The sequence below is a fragment of the Pelodiscus sinensis genome, chromosome 1 (genome assembly GCF_052426305.1).
Source record: "Pelodiscus sinensis isolate ZL-2025 chromosome 1, ASM5242630v1, whole genome shotgun sequence".
Taxonomy (NCBI): Eukaryota; Metazoa; Chordata; order Testudines; family Trionychidae; genus Pelodiscus; species Pelodiscus sinensis.
Window position 1 is genome coordinate 345,515,599 of NC_143052.1, and position 17,892 is coordinate 345,533,490.

General features: G+C 43.9%; 1 protein-coding gene across 3 annotated transcripts in view; it reads left to right on the forward strand.

The window, feature by feature from the left end:
- Positions 1-16,847, forward strand: part of POLD3 (DNA polymerase delta 3, accessory subunit) — a 38,098-nt gene extending 21,251 nt beyond the window's left edge. For 2 of the 3 annotated variants that reach the window (XM_075919599.2, XM_025186943.3), the window contains 5 exons: positions 2,681-2,843; positions 4,202-4,311; positions 11,363-11,457; positions 11,665-11,743; positions 14,429-16,847. In XM_075919599.2, coding sequence (XP_075775714.2) covers positions 2,681-2,843; positions 4,202-4,311; positions 11,363-11,457; positions 11,665-11,743; positions 14,429-14,634 — 653 coding nt within the window. In that variant the 3' untranslated portion in view covers positions 14,635-16,847. The remainder of the gene's footprint in view (positions 1-2,680; positions 2,844-4,201; positions 4,312-11,362; positions 11,458-11,664; positions 11,744-14,428) is intronic. The other variant, XM_075919600.2, reaches the window with a different exon arrangement.
- Positions 16,848-17,892: the final 1,045 nt, after the last annotated feature.

Consider the following 17,892-nt stretch of genomic DNA (forward strand, 5'->3'; position numbering starts at 1 on the left):
ATATTGATGCAGTTAAAATATGGCTGATAACAAGTGTGTATTCTTTGCTGTATTGGAGTAGTGGAGGGTCTAAGAAAAAGCAAGACAGGGCCCTAATTGTATTATTTCCCCCCCATCGAGCCTGTAATTTACTATACTTTTGTCTGCACTCTGAATCAAGAGGTCTAATTCTTGAGTCTGCTGTCTTAGAGCAGTTAGTAATTCTAAGGCAGAAATTAAAGGAGAGTTGTAAGTGGAATATTTCACACTAGAAAATTATGTGGTGGAAATCAATTGGGCTAATATCATACAGATTTTTAACCCAGGAAGAATTTTTATTACATACATTTTTTTTTAATTTAAAAATGAGCATTTTGAGGCAGGAGAACTGACTATTTGTGAAATAGTTCCTGAAAACTGATACACAGGGAGTGTGTTAATGGGAGTGATTTAGGAGAAAAAGCAAAGGAGGAGGAGGTAGCTGGCCTTGAAGTGTATATTGTTTGTGGGATAATAAAGAATGGACAATTGGAATGGATGAATGAGGGAGATTTTTCTACGTGATGGGATGTTAAGATTCTGAAAGGAAAAAGTTTGGAAAACAAATGTGTAAGACTATTCAAATGTGCACCAGTAACAACAAAAGGAGGTAAGGATGCCACTGGTTAACCAGTAAGCATCACCATTACCGGGTGATACTTACTGGTTAACTAATGGCCCAGCTGGACTGGAGCAGCCCCATGCCTGACACAAGCAGGGAACTGCTCTGGCTAGGCCCACCGCGCCACGCCGCGGCCAGGGGCCACTCCAGCCTGCGGGATCCCATTTAAGCAGTTAACTGGTTAAATGGGATTTTGCATCTCTAGTAGGAGGAGTGAAGGAGGTGTTTCCAGAACAAAGTCCGGGATGATATTGGTAGTATTCCAGTGAAAGAAATCTGTTGGATTTTTCAGAGTGCAGCATCTGGCATTCAGCATTTAACAAATGATATTAGAATAGTGTCTGATCCTAGTGCTAGAGAACCACTTGTGAGTCCTTATTTTGTTAAAGTATGACACTGTGAGGTGTGGAGATTTTCATCAAACATTTAAAAATTATACAAGCAGCTATTACCATTAATCCAATTAAATTCTTAATATCTACAAAGAGTCCAAGATCAAAGGAATATGTTCTAAAAAGTGGGAAAGCTGACGTAAAATGGAAAGGTAAGTAATTTGGAATAAATTACACTTTCTTCCTCTAATCTGTTGCCATGTGTGGTATGCTGTGCACTACTGTGGTACTGAGCTCCTGCAACTATACCCCTTCACAATGACCTCTGTCCAGTGGCTAAGGATGGAGCAGCATTGCCAGGAACAAAGGGGCTGAGAGGAGCTTGGCTCTTGGGCACTAATCTCTTTCCTAGCCTCAGAAACTTTATCTCAGGACTCAGGCAATAACAAACAATGATTGGGTCTTCTGACTCTTTGTTGTTGCTCAACTTGCGGTTGATCATTTTGTGTCATAGGTGCGATGTGTTACCTAGCTAGGATCACTGAAACTGCTAGATAAAGCATCTGGCCCATTTTTGATGGCCCTTTAGCCCATTGACAGCTTGATTCAGCATGAGCCGAAGGGTGGGTGCTAGAAAGATGCTGATGGCAATTTTATCAGAGCTGTTGGCACTCTCTGATCCCATCGGTCGTGAGGTTTTGTTGACTCAGTTGTTGAATACTTCCTCTTCCTCTCTGAGGTATCTCAGATGTGGGTTGTCACCTCTCCTGTTCAGTGTGCATGTATGGCAGCTGAGTGAAATCAAGGCATTGTGATTAGGCTGCTGGTGAATAAGACCGCTGCCAATTATTCTGAACAATGTTGTCTCACTGGTTCTTTGTACTTCCTTCTCTATGTCCATCTGCTGTCTCTTGTATTGTACTAAGATTGTAAACTCTTTGGGGCAGGGACCATCTCTTTAGTCTGTGACTGTACAGTCTCTGATCCATTGGACTGCTTGCTGATGGCATGTAGAGAATTGCCTGGTCACGTGGTGCTGGCTCCAATCCTTGTTTCTAGCAACATGAATTGCATTAAAAACAGCTAAAAATATATTAAAATTCTTTCCTATTTCTTTTCCATGTAAGCAATAGCTGTTGCTACAATAGGCATTCTGCAATTGCAAACGGTACGGCCGTAGTCCAGGTAATCACCAGTGGATGGGGAGGTATTCTACAAGATGGGTCCTAGGTTATAACCGTGGCTCCTTGATGCTGTGGTAATACAAGTAGTAGTCATGGGCTACAGGACCACAACCATGAGGCTAAACACAGCTCCGGTTGCACTTCTTCAAACCTGGATTTTGCTGTTTCTGTGCTTCTCATACAGAACTCCTATTTGAACTTGGATAGGAGTGAAGTTGCTGATGCTGAACCCAGACAAGTTGGAAATTTGTCACTTGGAGAGATTCATCTAGAGCAGTAGAGGAGATTGTGCCTGTGCCTTCATATAGAAGTGTAGCAGTGCCCCTTTTCTGGAATGGCTTGCAGTTGTAAGGTTGCAAAGGATCCCTTCGTGCTTCTGAACATGGTCTGTAGTGCGCCTTCCATCTGTAGCTGACTGATACTACGACCTGTCCTTTTTCTTGCAGACACTGTATACTAATTCCTTTGTCATTTCCAGACCGTGTGAAATAAGCAGTATGCACTCTTATTTGTCTTATTCGCAGATAAGCTTAAAGTCAGCTCTGAGTCTGAACAGCCAAAGGAAGAAAAAACAGTTGCCAAGCCCTCCGTTTCTACAGTGGAACCCAAATCACCCCCCATTGCCACACTGGAGAAACCTGGGAAAAAAATGGAGCCTGTGAAAATCCAGCAAAAGGACAAAAGAAGGTAGAGCAGTGGTTTTCAAACTCTGATCCATTGGACTGCTTGCTGATGGCATGCAGAGAGCTGCCTGATCACATGGTGCTGGCTCAAATCCTTGTTTCCAGCAACATAAATTGCCTTAAAATCAGCTAAAAATATATTAAAATTCTTTCCTAGTATTTCTTTTCCACGTAAGCAATAGTGGTCGCTACAATAGAGGCATTATGCAGTTGCAAACGGTATAGCTGTAGTCCAGGTAATCACCAGTGGATGGGGAGGTATTCTACAAGACAACCTCTTTATGGAATTGTGGCCCACACGGAACGAACTTAGTAATCTTGGGGAGAAATAAAGGGACCTGGCAAGAGCACCTGCTTTGCAGGGTAGATTTATATTCCTGAATTTATGTGTGCAGACAGCTTTCAACATGTGAAGTTCTGCTAGGTGGTTGAGGTAGCTGATGTACTGCTGCTTTTTAAGACACTGAATTATGTTGGGTGATGTTCCAAGTAAAATTATGTGCAGTCCTCTGTTTTTAATCCAACCCAAGCTGACAGAGACCAAAAATCATTACAGTCTCATAGCTGTTTGGTGGCCTGCGTGTAATTAATTGGTGGTCTCATTCCATTTCCTGCTGAATGGGTATACACATCACCCAACTCACCATCACAGCTGTTGCTAATTGGCCTCCTTGTAGATAGTCTCGTTTGAGAAGCCAAGGGCCTGGGAACTGCACGTTGGCAGTGCAGTGTAGAGAAGGCTACTTGGGCTTACCTGTTCTATGAATATGCAGAGGCCTTCAGCCTCCAGGGCTTTAGTCTGGCATGTCGTGCCAGCTCGAAAAGAAGAAAGAAGCTGTTTTACTTTTTCAGTAGCAAAAATGCGATTACATTAAAAAAAGTCTTTTAAAAAATGGCTCCAGAAATCTGAGACACTACCTCATAGTCCGTGGCAAGGAGTCTATCAAAATAACTTCTGAGTGGGTCTGTTAGGACACTAGTTCTTAGATGGCTGAGCAGTGGTGACGAGATCAGTAATGCCCTCCTGCCAGGCTACCTTGGTCAAGCAAGGTAAGTCTCTAGGCAAAACCTCTGCACACTGAAGTGTGGGGTGCCAGAGAAATCTTTGCTATAGGAAGAGCTGGGGAGGGGTGAGAAGGCGGGTCTTAAAAAAAGTCCGTGTGTGTGTGTGTGTGTGTGTGTGTGTGTGTGTGTGTGTGTGTGTGTATCCACGTATGGATGTGTGCATTTTGTAAATGTCTGTGAGGTACTTGTTTTCATGTAATTTATATAATTATGAAGATTGTAGTTGCCTACATCAGTGTCATTTTTTATAAGCACACTAGAGGTCTGAAGCATGTTCAGTTTGTTCCTTTGTGCCAGTAGAGTGAAGAGGGTGGATATGACAGATAATGAGGAGAAGGAGGATGAAAATCTGAAGAAAAAGAGGAGGCGAATCAAACGGCCTCAGTCTGACAGCAGTGAAGATGAAGGTAAGAAGATGTGATTGCAAGAAACTAATGAAGGAAACCTGGGACAGGTGTTCTTGTTTTCATCATATTACTAAGGGATAATACCACCCAAGACTGTTAAAGCCAACAGTTGAGGAAGTAATTTGGATGACCTCAGATGTATTTGCTGGCCCAGTATCCATGCAAATGGCTGCAGTCTGAGCTTCCCCCGTTATTTTTGCCACAAGCCACCTCAGAGAACCTTCTGGAGGCCCCGAGTAATTTGGTCTTATTGTGACTTAGCTCAGGCTTGGCTCTGTCCTCTTGAGTGTGCTGCCAGCAAGGTTCCCTATAAGCCACAGAGCTGCCTAATAAGCCTCAGGCAGGGGTTCTGAGCTACTGGCACAGGACTGCAGTGGCTGGGGAAGAGGCCCCTTTCCCTTGATCACAGCAGCTCCCTGTTAGCTCTGGAGAATCATGTCTCTCCCCTGACCCTGGCAGGGAGCTGGTGCAGACAAGGCAGAGGCACCCTCCTCTGGACCCAGCAGCAGGGCCTGATTAAGAAGGTGGCCTTTGGGGCTGTAAAGTCTCTGTTCTGGGCCAGCCCTTTCTGGCAGCTCTGCATGCTGCTGTTCCTTCCTTTTCCCTCTCCCACCTCTTGGCTGGAGCCATGTCACCGTGAGGGGCTGGGCTGTCTATTCAGCTCCCATTGGCTGGGACTTGAGGCCAGTGGGAGCTGTGAGAGACAGTGCCTGTTGGTGAGCACAGGGCAGCACACTGTCTATGTCCCCTCAAAATGGGAGTTGCCTCAATTAAGTGTTCTGCCCTCCAACTCCCTGCTTCAGTCCTGAGGCCCATCCACCACCCTAGCTCCCTCTTAGACCTCAAACTCCAACCCTGAGCACCTTCCTGCACCCTAACTCCTGCCCAGATCCCACCCCTCTCCCCAATCCCAGCCTTCTGCTCCAAGCCCACTCCTGTACTCAGAACCTCTCGAACCCCACCTGGAGCTCCCTCATACCTCATCCCCAGCCCCACCCCACAGCCTGCACTCCCAGCCAGAGCCTTCATCCCTCCAACCTTGAGCTTCTTCTCACACTCTGAATCCCTCAACCCCACGTACAGATCATCCATGAGCAGAATGAATTTCGTTATATGCACCAATATGGAGGCAATTGTTGCACATGAAAAATTAGAGGGAGCACTGGTTGTCAGTTGCACTAACTTGTGCCAGAGAGTTTTATGATACTCTGAGAGGTATAGTGCCCTCCTCAGAGTCCTAACCAGTTCAATTAGTAAATTGCAAGTAGGGAGCTCCAGGAGTTAGTTTTTAGGATCTTGATTATGCAGAATGTTTATAGATGTTGTTTGCATTACTATTAACATGAGATTTTTCAAGAATACAGATAATAGAGGAAAAAAATACAGCCTAAGTCAGCAAGGTGCTGAGTGCCCTTGTTCTTATTGACTTTGATGGAAGCTGAGTGGGCAGAACTTTGCAAGAATGGGGCCTGTAATGAGGAACTGACAGCCAGATTCCAAAGGTCTTGGGTATTTTGAGGTGATGGATGTTATTTACTATATATAATTGGGAGCCAAGCTAGGGAATGTATGTGAAATGAAACAGTCATCCAACAAGCTGATTAGGAAAAGAATTTGGAGTTTGTTGAAAAATGAATGAAACCCTCATTCAGTGTCTGACAGTAAGAAAAGGTACAACTGATACTAGGTTGTATTGCCAAAGGGTTGGAATACAGGATGAGAATTGATGCTCTTGCCTTATGAGAAATAATACTGTGCAATATTTGAGAATGAATGGGGGTTGTGTCATAAATTAGAGATGGGAAGACTCCTTAGATCCTCTTGTCAATCTCCCTGCCAATTCAGAATTTGTTTGCATTTTGTTCAGTCTAGTTTTAGACGTTTGACATGATTAGACTTCCTCCACTTCCCTCGTGAAGCTGTTCCACAGGCTGATAAATCTCTCAGGGTATGTCTACACTAGCTCGTTAGTTCGAACTAGGTAGGCAAATGAGGGCAACCGGAGTTGCAAATTAAGCCTGGGATTTAAATATCCCGGACTTCATTTGCATATTCCCAGGCGCCGCCATTTTTAAATCCCCCTTAGTCCGAACTAACTGCCCGGGGCTAGATGTGGCAGTTAAAAATTAATTCGAACTAACTCCTTAGTTCGAATTAACTTTTACTCCTCGAGTCCTTAGTCCGAACTAACTAAGGAGTTAGTTCGAAATAACATTTAGCTGCCGCGTCTAGCCACGGGCAGTTAGTTTGGACTAAGGGGGATTTAAAAATGGCGGCGCCCGGGAACATGCAAATGAAACCGTGGATATTTAAATGTATTTAAATCCTGGGCTTCATTTGCAACTCCAGTTGCCCTCATTTGCCTACCTAGCTTGAACTAACGAGCTAGTGTAGACGTAACATCAGGAACAAGTCCCTGAGGGTATATCTTAATTTTCTCTTTCCTAATTTAGTCTCATTAGTCTTATATACAACTCCTTGTACCACTGTTTTTAGTTCAAACCAAACCCATGCTCACCCGCCTTGGTATTTGCTTCTTCACGTTATGTGGCTTTTTCCATTAGTCCCCAATGTGCTTTATGTAGCTCTTATGAGGGAAGATTAAAATCAGCCTGGCTAGCCATCTGACCATTTTCTTTGCTCTTCTGTGATTTTCTTCCAGTTTGTCAGTATTATTGTGACTGGAGATGAATGCATTACTTCAAGTTTCCAATAGAGCCAAGTGAGAGACTATTCTGTATCTGTGCATATGTAACCCAAAGTTCCATTCGCCTCTTTTGCTAGTATATTGCATTGCAAGTGCATCATAGACATGTTTGTGTACCACAGATGTCACCTCAGCCTTGTAGCTCTCCTGGTCTCTCCCATTATATACTTGCTCTGGATTATTCTGTTTTGGGTATTAACGTCCTTGATGTATGTTATTCTGTTGTTTACCTCAAAATTTGATCCAGGTAAAGGTGTATTCTCTTCCTTTCTCAGTGTCTCTAGCAAATGCCCTCTGTTGTTCTACTTTTGTTTTCAGTTTTCTGTTCATTGTCTCTTTACTCTAAGAATGTCACCACCATACTCCTAAATAAATTAGGAACATAGGAACTGCCACACAGGATCAGCGCTTTGGTTCATCTGGCTCAGTATCCAGTCTCTGAATGTGTAACTCTGGGGTGTTGTAAAGAGTCTTGGCGTACTGCTATCTGCCTTTCCGTTTTGCCCTATTTCATTTAAAATGATTACAGCCAAGCCTAGACGGTTTCGAAGTCAGAAGATTAGCATATACTCACACAAGAGTAGTTTGTCATCAGCAGTAATGCAGAATGTTCAGTGCATATGTAATATAAGAAAAAGAATATAATCCATTCCAGTGCTTCAATGAGTCCAAGCTCCTCCTTCGTTCGAGTCCTGTTTGGTTTAGAAGATTTTCACTTGAGCGACGTAGTTATAATTGGTTTTTCAATTTAGACTTTGTCTCTCAGCTAGAAAGTGTTTCTGCTTTAACTTTATGGGTGTAGTTGGGAGTATGAAAATCTACTCTCGTATGGGTGCAGTTCTATCTGTATAGCTAATTGCATTAACTTATATCTCTATAAGGCACCTTTTATATTTGTATAATTATCAGTAAAAAGATCACACCCCGAACCATCATAATTACATCATTATAGCTTTTCTAATGTAGACCAGGCCTGAAATTGTGATAGTTTTCGTTTTTAAACCAGTTTATATAAACCAAATTAAGGATGTCCACACAGAGGGTGCATGCGTTTGAGTGGTTTGTTTTGGTTTATCTTAAACCTGTTTTTAATTTTAATTAGCTAAACCAAAATAAGCTTCCCCTGAAACTGATATAAGTGTCCACATGCTTTTGCAGTAGCTGAATTCAGTCAAAATGAAAATAACACCTTTAGTTAAACCAGTACAACTTTCTTAGGTAGACAAGACCACAGATACAGGAATTGTAACACCCACCAGGGGAACTGTTGAACATTTTTAAAGCAACATACAACATTTTTAAGAGCCTGTCTAAAACTTGTTATCTAGTTGAAACTTCTTGGGGAAGTTTAAATACTAACTTAAAATACCCACTTAATACAAATGGTCTGTGGATGTTTGGGTTATTAAGGTAACTTTCAAAATGTGAATTGAATGTAATCTGATAGGGTATGTCTACACTACCCTCCTATTTCGAAATAGGCATACCGCAATTGCAAATGAAGCCCGGGATTTGAATTTCCCGGGCTTCATTTGCATAAGCCGGGCGCCGCCATTTTTAAATCCCGGCTGGTTCGAACCCCGTGCCGCGCGGCTACACGCGGCACGAACTAGGTAGTTCGAACTAGGCTTCCTAGTTCGAACTACCATTACTCCTCGTGGAGGGCCCTTACTTTCAGAATATTGAAAATGGGAATTTTAAACTCTCTGCAACATCTCACCCAGGCAAAGCTGTCTTTGGGCTTTCCTATCTCAGCAGGTAGCACCTTCGGACAAGATCAGATGTTGAGTGTCATGGGAGAACATTGCTCTGAATGAATGTCAAGACAGGAGCCTCCTCTAATGCAGCACCACACAGGGCAGGCATCTCTCTCACTAGGGAAAGCCTCATTGCCCACCTGATCTCAGTATGTGTTTCATGCCGGGACATCCCCTCAATAAGCCCACCAGAGCAGGACATGTTGGAAGCTTTACATGCCCCCAGAAGGGGCCATGTACTCCAACTTCACAGTAGCAGTGATTCTCAGAGAGTGTGTAAAACAGAAGGGTTTATTAGTCATCTGGAACACAGTTTTTGTTAGCAAGTACAAAGGTTCTGCAAAGTCCATCTTAGGGCAGGAGTGGAGGGGGATCCAGACCACTGGGATCTCCCCTACGAGATCCAAACTGAGAGCCTGATCAACTTCCAGCAGCCCTCCCTGAGTCACTCCAAGTTGCACCACCTCTATCCTTTGTCTCTTTCCTGGGCAAACTGGTCACCTGGTCTCTTTGTCTCTCTATTCTCCAACTCCTTCAGCTGGCTCCTTGCAGAGGATGGACCATCAGGATGGACCTCCTGGCCATCAGTTTCCAGGGTGCAGAAGTGTCTGGCTATTGTTTGGGCTCTGGGAGAAAGCCGGCAGTTAGACCTGCCCTCCAGGGTCTCTGCAATGATCTCACACCTTTGTCCCACCACTTAGATACTTGTGCAACACATGGAGAAAGCATGGCACACACAGTATTCATACAAAACATTATGAAAGTTCCTATTTCATCACATTGGGTTTTGGTGTTTGCACAACACCTGACATTTACCAACTCTGCAGCAAGGTGAAATACTGAATTGTGCTGCTTGTTTCTGTGCCTCGTTCACTGGAAGCGCGAGTCTTGGTTTGAAGGATGTAATTTATTATTTAGCATTGGCAGCCAACCATTCTTTCACTTGAGCTCTGGATTAACCTGTGAAGATCAGTTGGCCACATGCCTGGCACAGTCAGAACTCTTAACACTGAGCTAATCGGTTGGGATAGTTACAGATCCAGAATTCATGTTACAGCTACAGTATGTGTGCTGCTCTGTGGCCAGCAGAGACAGGGAGGAGGTGGAGCCCACCAGGAACACTGCCTTTCTCCCCCAGCCAACACTTCCATAGACTGCGGGAGGAGGTTTTCCTCCCATTACTAGCTCTCACCAGGTTTGAAACCTCGCATGGTAGTAGCTTTCACTGGGCAACTTTCACTTGGGCAACTTTCACTCTTCTAGCAGCCATGTAAGCTAGTCAGAATGGTGTCTCTTGAGAGATACAAGGCACATCTCCCTCTTGCACTGTGCTGAATACAAGACCCCTTCACATTTCTTTCCCTCTGTCAAATCCGGAGGGCATTGAACCCAGACCTCTTACATAGTTACAAACCTTGTCAGCTTCACTCTGCTTCTGCCTGGCAAAGCTATGAAATGCTCTGGAACTAGTGCTGCGCTTCACAGGCTCCTGAAGGTAGCACTGCATCAGGTTAGGTTCCTTTTGCAATTTGAAGCTTGCAGCCACTATTCCTCCACACCCACCGACTGACTGCATAGTATAAATGCTGAAAAGATTGTGTGAACAGATGAAATAATTAGCTAGTGAGTATAATTAGAAATGTCAAAGTGTAACTGACACAGTAAACAATGAACCCAGGCTCATGGGTTAAATGTGCATGGTTACACTCAGGATCTTCCCCTGCGCTGCTGCTTCTGTATCTGAGGCAGCAGTGTGGGAGGCAGCCTTTTAGACCAGCTACATGCATACTGGCTCCCACAGAGTTGCCCCCCCCCCCGCCTCTATCAGAGGCAGCAGCAGAAGGTAGCAGGCGGGAGCTGCCTGCCCCAGTGTGCAACTGTATAGCAACTGAATTTTTCAGCGGTTACACAGTTACTTAACGAAACGCTTAACGAAATGCATTTTAGCATCCCTAATTATAATGGAAGGGAGGGAACAGAGTTGTCCTTTGGTGAACTCTTCAGATATTGTAACTTACCCTTAAGAGTTCCTTTTCATAAAAGTATTTGAATGCCTGTAAGCACTAGCAGTTTGAGATTCGTGACACCCTTGTGAAGTAAGTGTCATGTCCATTTTACCAGTGAGCAGAGACAAAGAAATTGAGTGACTTAGTGAAGGTTTTGCATTGAATTGGAATTATTGAGTCTCCTAAGTTTCTCTAACAGAAAATTGCTTGGCCTCCCTTTGTGAGGGTCTGTCAGTGATTGAAATGCATAGTAACTGATGCTAACATATGCCAGTTTGGGGGCCTAAAATAGTACCTGAGTTTTCAGAGGTGCTGAAAACACACTTCTGCCATTGAGAACTATGGCTTTGCAGCACTTCTGGCAACTTAGCCATTCACTTGGAGCCTAAACGTGGATTGATCATGCCTAACGTCAGACAGCCATTTGGAACAGTTTACCCTGACTTTGATGAGGCAGCAGCTTTACAGGCAAGGGCTACATGTACTTAACAAGTGAGCTGGGAAACGCTGCAGGCTAACAGGGGGAGAGGGGGTGCTGTCCCAAATGCCATCACGGACTCCAGCTCCTTTTCTTTTGGCAGATATCTCAGTATCTCCCACTCCTCCGGAAGCTAACGCCCCCTCGCCTTCTCCAGAGCCTGCACTGAAGATTGAACTAGAGCCGACAACCACTGAGGTAAAGACATGTCAGGGTGGTAACTTGCATTTATGTGTTTGTCTGGATGAAGTGCGGAAATGCATGGTGTTCACAGAAGCAGGGCTGTAGGGAGTGCTGGGGAAGGGAGCATGGTGCATCAGACCTGACTGACTACATTGGGCTCTCATTGATCATGCCCATAGCAGCTCTGTACACTCACCCTGACTTCACTTTGGATCCCTTCAGGCTCCGACTGGAGGGAAGAAGCGGAAACGGAAGCGTGTGCTGAAATCCAAAACGTTTCTGGATGATGAAGGCTGCATGGGTAAGAATAGCTAGCTCTGTCCCCTGCACCCACAAGTAGGGGCTCCCTTTGTCAAGGTGTTTTGCACCTTTTGCTGACCAAACTTATCAGGAAGGAGCCTACAGCATCACTTGATTCTTTTTTCCATGCGCGCTGAGGATTCCACTTCCACTTTCCTGCACTGTGGTAATCGTCTCCGGCAGAAGAAGGTGGAGTGGCATTGTCATTGACTGTGTCACTCTCAATCACAAACTTTTTGAAGATTTTTCTTTTGTTCCTTCTTTCCTACCATTTATAACCAGCATTAGCCCTTGTTCTCCTTTCTGAAAATATATTCCTTTAAAAAACATGCTGCAGATTATAGATCAGTTTCCCTGGTGACACAAAGCAGATAGAATACCCAGGGCAGCTGGATTCTGGCCCTCAGTATAATGTAGAATGCCCCAGGTAAACTGGGTAAGAGCAACAAGAAGCATGTTTGGGATTTAAAACTTTAAAAAAGCAACAAAAAGCAACTTATTTGTTCTTAACAGGCTAAAGTGCTTTAATTCTGAAAAACTGGTGGATGCATTATTTATAGTAAGCATAATGTAGACCTGATCCTATAAGACATTGAGTGCCCTCGATTCCTGTGGACTTGAATAGGAATCCAGGGAGTGTGGCCCTATTGCAGGAGACTTCAGGTCCTGTGTTTTATATATCTTCTGTAAAGAAAGCTAAAGCTAGCAGGAAAGTAACTGTCTTCAATAGTAACTACAAGCTCTAGTACTGGAGTTTTGTCAGAGGGAAATAGATTTCTTCAGAATCACTTGTTGAGTTTGCATGGGGGGGGGGTGTTTTGCACTCCTGACTCCAGATAATACTGTTAATACTTTTGGAAGGAAAATAAAACCTTGCTCCACAGCTATGTTTTAATAAGCTCTGCATCCTGAGCTCACCATAATGAACATTAAAGCTTTTATTTCTAGCAAAAAATTTTGCATTCCTTTTTCTGTTCAGCTTTTTCCAAATGTGCCAGAACTGGGAAGCTTGCCTTTTCCCCACTGGAGCATGGGTTTAAATGGTCTCTTGTGAAATAGGCAGACCTTTGGTTTACAAATTAATATCTACTACAGTTTTATGAAGGGGAAAATAAGGCCCCTGTGGTGCACTTGGAGAAGGCTCAGAGTAGCACAGGGAAAGTCAGATGAGCTATGATACTGAAGAATAGGGTAAGAAAAAATTTGCACTAGTCTGTGGTCCAGAACTTGCTATCCCCATTTCATCCCGTCTCTCCCCCTGCCCCATGTGAGCCTGATAACTGCAAATCTTCTGGACTGGTACAAAATATTTGCATCATTTGAATTATGGGATTCTCATGTTTTTAAAATGGGTTAAAGCCACCTAGATCAGAGCCAAAATATTAGATCTTCGGATCCATATCTTCCTGCTATATGGCCTCCCTTGAATGTCTCCATGCTTTAGTGGCCACTTTTCCAAGGACTGCTACAGCTAGGAATGGGGTTGTAAAGCATTGTAAACCCCTGCTTTGCCACCTTTGTTTCTTTGCCATGCTTGAGGATTTCCCCTTCTCTGCAGATGAGTTGGAGGAAGTAGCTTCTCCCAGCCTCAGCCAACCACTTTCCATGCCCTGTTGCTTAATCCAGAGTACACGTGTTAACCGTAACTCCTCTTCAGTGTCCCTGGTTGGAGGTGAGGGGTAGAAGGGAAAGCAACAAGAATGATTAAAGGTCTAGAGAACATGAGCTATGAAGGAAGATGGAAAGAATTGGGCATGTTTAATTTAGAAAAGAGAAGAGTGGGAGGGGACATGATAGCAGTTTTCAAGCACCTAAAAGAATGTTACAAGGAGGAGGGAGAAAAATTGTTCTCCTTGGCCTCTGAGGATAGAACAAGAAGCAATGGGCTTAAACTGCAGCAAGGGAGGTTTAGGTTGGACATTAGGAAAAACTTCCTAACTGTCAGTGTTGTTGAGTTAAAAAAAAAAAACTGACCAGGGCAACAAAACTAGAAGGGAGGGGGGGTTGGGTTGCCTCGTGTCCCCCCAGGAATTTCTTCACGTCCCCCAGATTGGGAACCCATGGTCTAGATGGTGCTTGGTCCTGCCGTGAGGGCAGGAGACTGGACTTGATGACCTCTTGAGGTCCCTTCCAGTTCTAATGTTCTATGAGTCTATACTTGCTGCATGCCATCCGTATCACAACTGGCGTTTTCCACATCCACCAAGAGCAGGGCCAGCCCTACCATGAGGTGAACTGAGGTGCCAGACTTTCCACTAAGACCCAGAGTGTAGAAAATTGTGTCTGCTGCTGGTGCCTATGTATTCTCTATGCTCTAGATGCACAGAGATGGTGGAGTGCTGTGCTGGAGGAAGGAGGGCACAAGAGACCTTTCAAAGTTTTGTCCCAAGCGAGGGGACATGGGGGCGTCATTTGAGCTCCCCACCTCTAGTGCCAAAATGTGGGCCGGCCCTGATGGAGAGGCATTTCCTGATGCAACAGTTTTATAACAGCTTTGTAGCATCAAGCAGAATTCATCCATTGACCCTAGACAGGTTCCCCACATTGTCCCATTTGCATACCAAAATGGCACAGCCACCTTGTGTTGTGCGCCTCTCACACATCCTCCTGTATTCCTTGCATATACTGCTTGGTTGCAACTGTTCTGAGCAAAGCCTTAACCACTCCTGTCACATTCTCTTGCCAGTGACTGAAAAGGCTTACGAGAGCGAATCCTGTACAGATAGCGATGGGGAAGTCACCAAAGCCAAGCTGCCAGCTGCACTCGGTCCCTCCACGTTGGCTGGGAAGAAAGAACCCAAGGAGGAACGGAAAGGCCTGAAGAAAGGGGTAGCCCCAGCCAGCAAAGCAAACAAACAAGTGTCCATCATGGGCTTCTTTCAGAAGAAATGAACTGAATCTCTCCCCACGATCCCTGGGCAGCTTGGAAATGTCACTCCTTTCAGTAGCTTTCTATAAGCCTCAGCTTTGGAGGAGAACAACCCGACGGGCTATCCTGGTGGGAAACATCTAGCTTCCTGTGTAAATAAGCTCTCCAGACCAGGTTTTACATCAGAAAACGTAACTGTATCCATTACCGTTTAATTCTGTCTTCTGTGCTATGCTTTTGAAAGCAGCGGCTGGGAGCAAACTCTAGAGGAACACATGGAGCTCCGTTAACTTGTTTACATGATGACATTTTAATTTTTTTTAAGCATGGCCTGTGACCTGTCCAGAACTAAGGCCTGTTCCATGAGTAGCTGGAGAAAATAAGAAGCTAATCCTTTTAGTGGAATCATTTGATCTTTTTTTCCTGTTTAAATGTTCAGGTTGGTTAAAAACTGTCGTGTAACAGGCTCACACCCCAATGTTGAACATCTGCCTACAGCTGTAACTGGATGAAATCAATTTGATTTCCCACTCAAGACAGGTAAATAGTTTTCTCTCTGCCTTTATAATCTTTGTTGGACAAAGTACCACATAAAATTCTTTCAACTGTTTCTTCCTTTCATACACCCTCTGTAAAGTGCTTGGGTGCCTAATTAGAAACCAGAACACTGCTTATGCTCCATCACTCTTTTCAAAAAACATCAGAAAGGCTTGCCACGCAGTTGGATATAGTGAACCTAGGGGAAGGTCAAGCCCATCTGGCCACTGGGAAAGAACTGTATGTTCAGCTGGAGAAGTGGGTGGTGATTGAATTGAAGTGGGTGTATGAGCAGGTTGTCCTGATGTACCTGCCTGCAGCATAGCCAGGGACATAAAGACATTTGCAGCTCCTGTTTTGTTAGCTTTTATTTATTTAAAATCTAATGGACATGTGCCATGTACAGATTTTTTTAAAAAAACCTTGCGTCTAAGGAAATGTGCCATAGCAAAATATTGGCCCCAAGGAACCAATAGCCTGTGAAGATGTGCATAGTTTTGGGGCCCAAATTGCCAAACGTGACTAGGGGTTTTGGTTGTCTGAACTTTCATCTACAGTTAAAATTTCGATGGATTTAGCTACGCCGCTTAGGGGTATGAGAGATTCCCAGCCCTGAGCACCATGGTTAAAGTGGCCTGATCCCAGTGTAAATGCAGCTGTGTTGATGGAAGAATTCTTTAGTCGACCCAACTAACTCAGCTCAGGGTGGTGAATTCTGCACGTGGACAGAAAACATCCTTCTTTTGAGGTAGGGACATCTTTATCCACTGGAGTGTAGACATGCCTCAGCTTTGGGAAGCTCAACATGAGACACCTTAAAAGAAACTATTTTTCAGAGGGTCCATGCTTAGTGCTTTTGGAGAATCCAGCCCCTTCAAGGCATTTCCCATTGGACATCTAAACTCATGAGTAACTTTGAACAGGATTTTAGGCCTACTCGTACAGATGGAGAGCCTTGAGTGAGTGCCGATGACAGGGAGTGGATAAAGGAAGGAAATTGATTATAGTTCAAACCTGAGGTACTGAGGAACATTTTAACGTTCAAGAAGCTGTAATTCAGGCTTACTTATCAAACAGTTTCTTTTAATAGGTCATGGTGCTGAACAATCAGAATTAGCACTCATCCTAACAGAAATCCCCTTCCCTTTCTTCCCTGAAATCAAGAGTAGTTCCAGCTTAGTGAAAGCTAAAACATTATAAGCTGCTAACATGCTAGGCTGCTACTCTCATGTCTGCTCAGAGCAAGAGGGTGTCTCTGGATTTCTGACTATACTTATGCCGTACCTGGATGGTAATGGTGATTGTAGTAAATAAACTCAATCAACAGTTTAGTGTTTAAGGTTAGCCTCATAACTGAGCTGTGGATAAAAGAGAGAAACTACACTGAATTCTTTGACTGGGATTTCCTTAGCAGGAGACTATAAGACAGATATCAGTGGGGCAGAAGTGGGGTTGACATTGTATCTGTAGGTGTTAAAACTTGGCTTTTCATGCAGCAAGATGGGTAAGGTTTCACATGTTCGGGACAATTTTAATGGCAGTAGAGGGCCCCCACTGCAAAAGGATGTAAAGCCTTGGTTTTACGAAGAACTTTGCATCTGTCCCAGAATAATTCCACTTCAATGTTTCTATTTTTCTTGACACAGCTGGAAGTATATTCTAAGAGTAAATTTCAATAATAAAACCCTTTAAACACTTACCTTCTCTTGTTTGTGTTACTGATTGTTCTTGGAGAGTCGTGCTACTTTCTGATTTCCTGAATAGCTTGTACAAATCTGTGTAAAACTGGTTCATGGTATTCAATTGCATGGAAAAAATTCCAGATATAAAAGCAATCCAAGACTTTATAGAACAAAGGATGCAACTATTACCCAGTCTGTTAACTGGGGAGTCTAGAGAGAGTTTGAGGACTTTAAAGTTCCAGGTATATTGTTTAATGCAATGCTGTGCTATGAGACAAACATGCTGGTTTCTCTTGCCCTTTATAAAGATTAAAAGGGTATCTTCTGGCATGACTGTTATAAGTTCTGTCATTGGTTGGAGGCCCTCTACTTTAATAGTTCTCAGATTCCTGGGTGATCTAGGGTAAGTTGCCTGGCACAAGGCTGAATCATGGGTCAGTTTCTTGTGAGACTGTGGGCAAGTTCCCCATCTATAAAAATTGGACTAGCACTTCCTAGCTCCAGAGGTGCAGAGGATAAATGCATGAAAATATTGCGAGAGGTTCAAATATTAAGATAATGGGAGCCATATAACTACCATAGATAGTAAGATTTTCTTTGTATTCCTGTGTGCAGATTGTTTGTCCGGGATGTTGCCTAGGTTAACATTCTCCATTGCTAGGTATAATACCCAGCACTTGCATGATACCTCTTTTCTTCTGAGGATCTTTGAAATCGCATTACAGTTCTTGGTATCGCTGTCCCCATTTTAAAGATGAGAAAGTTGAGGCTCAGAGGGGTTAAATTACACATTCTGATGCTTGGGAGTAAAAATCAAGAATCCTAGTGTGCCAGGTCCCTGTTTCGATCAAGGCCCCTGGATCTTGCGGCCTCAGGGTGGAGGGTAGTTTAAAAACAATGCACATATGCTAAGCGATGGCTCGAAACACTGCGGATAGTTCGACAAGTGAAAATATACGTCCTTCGCTTTGTAAGAAATCTGGAAAGTTAACTCTGACAACTTCCCACATCGTTAAGCAGAGTGGATTCTGTTTGGAATGAGTGTCTGCATTTTCACTCCTC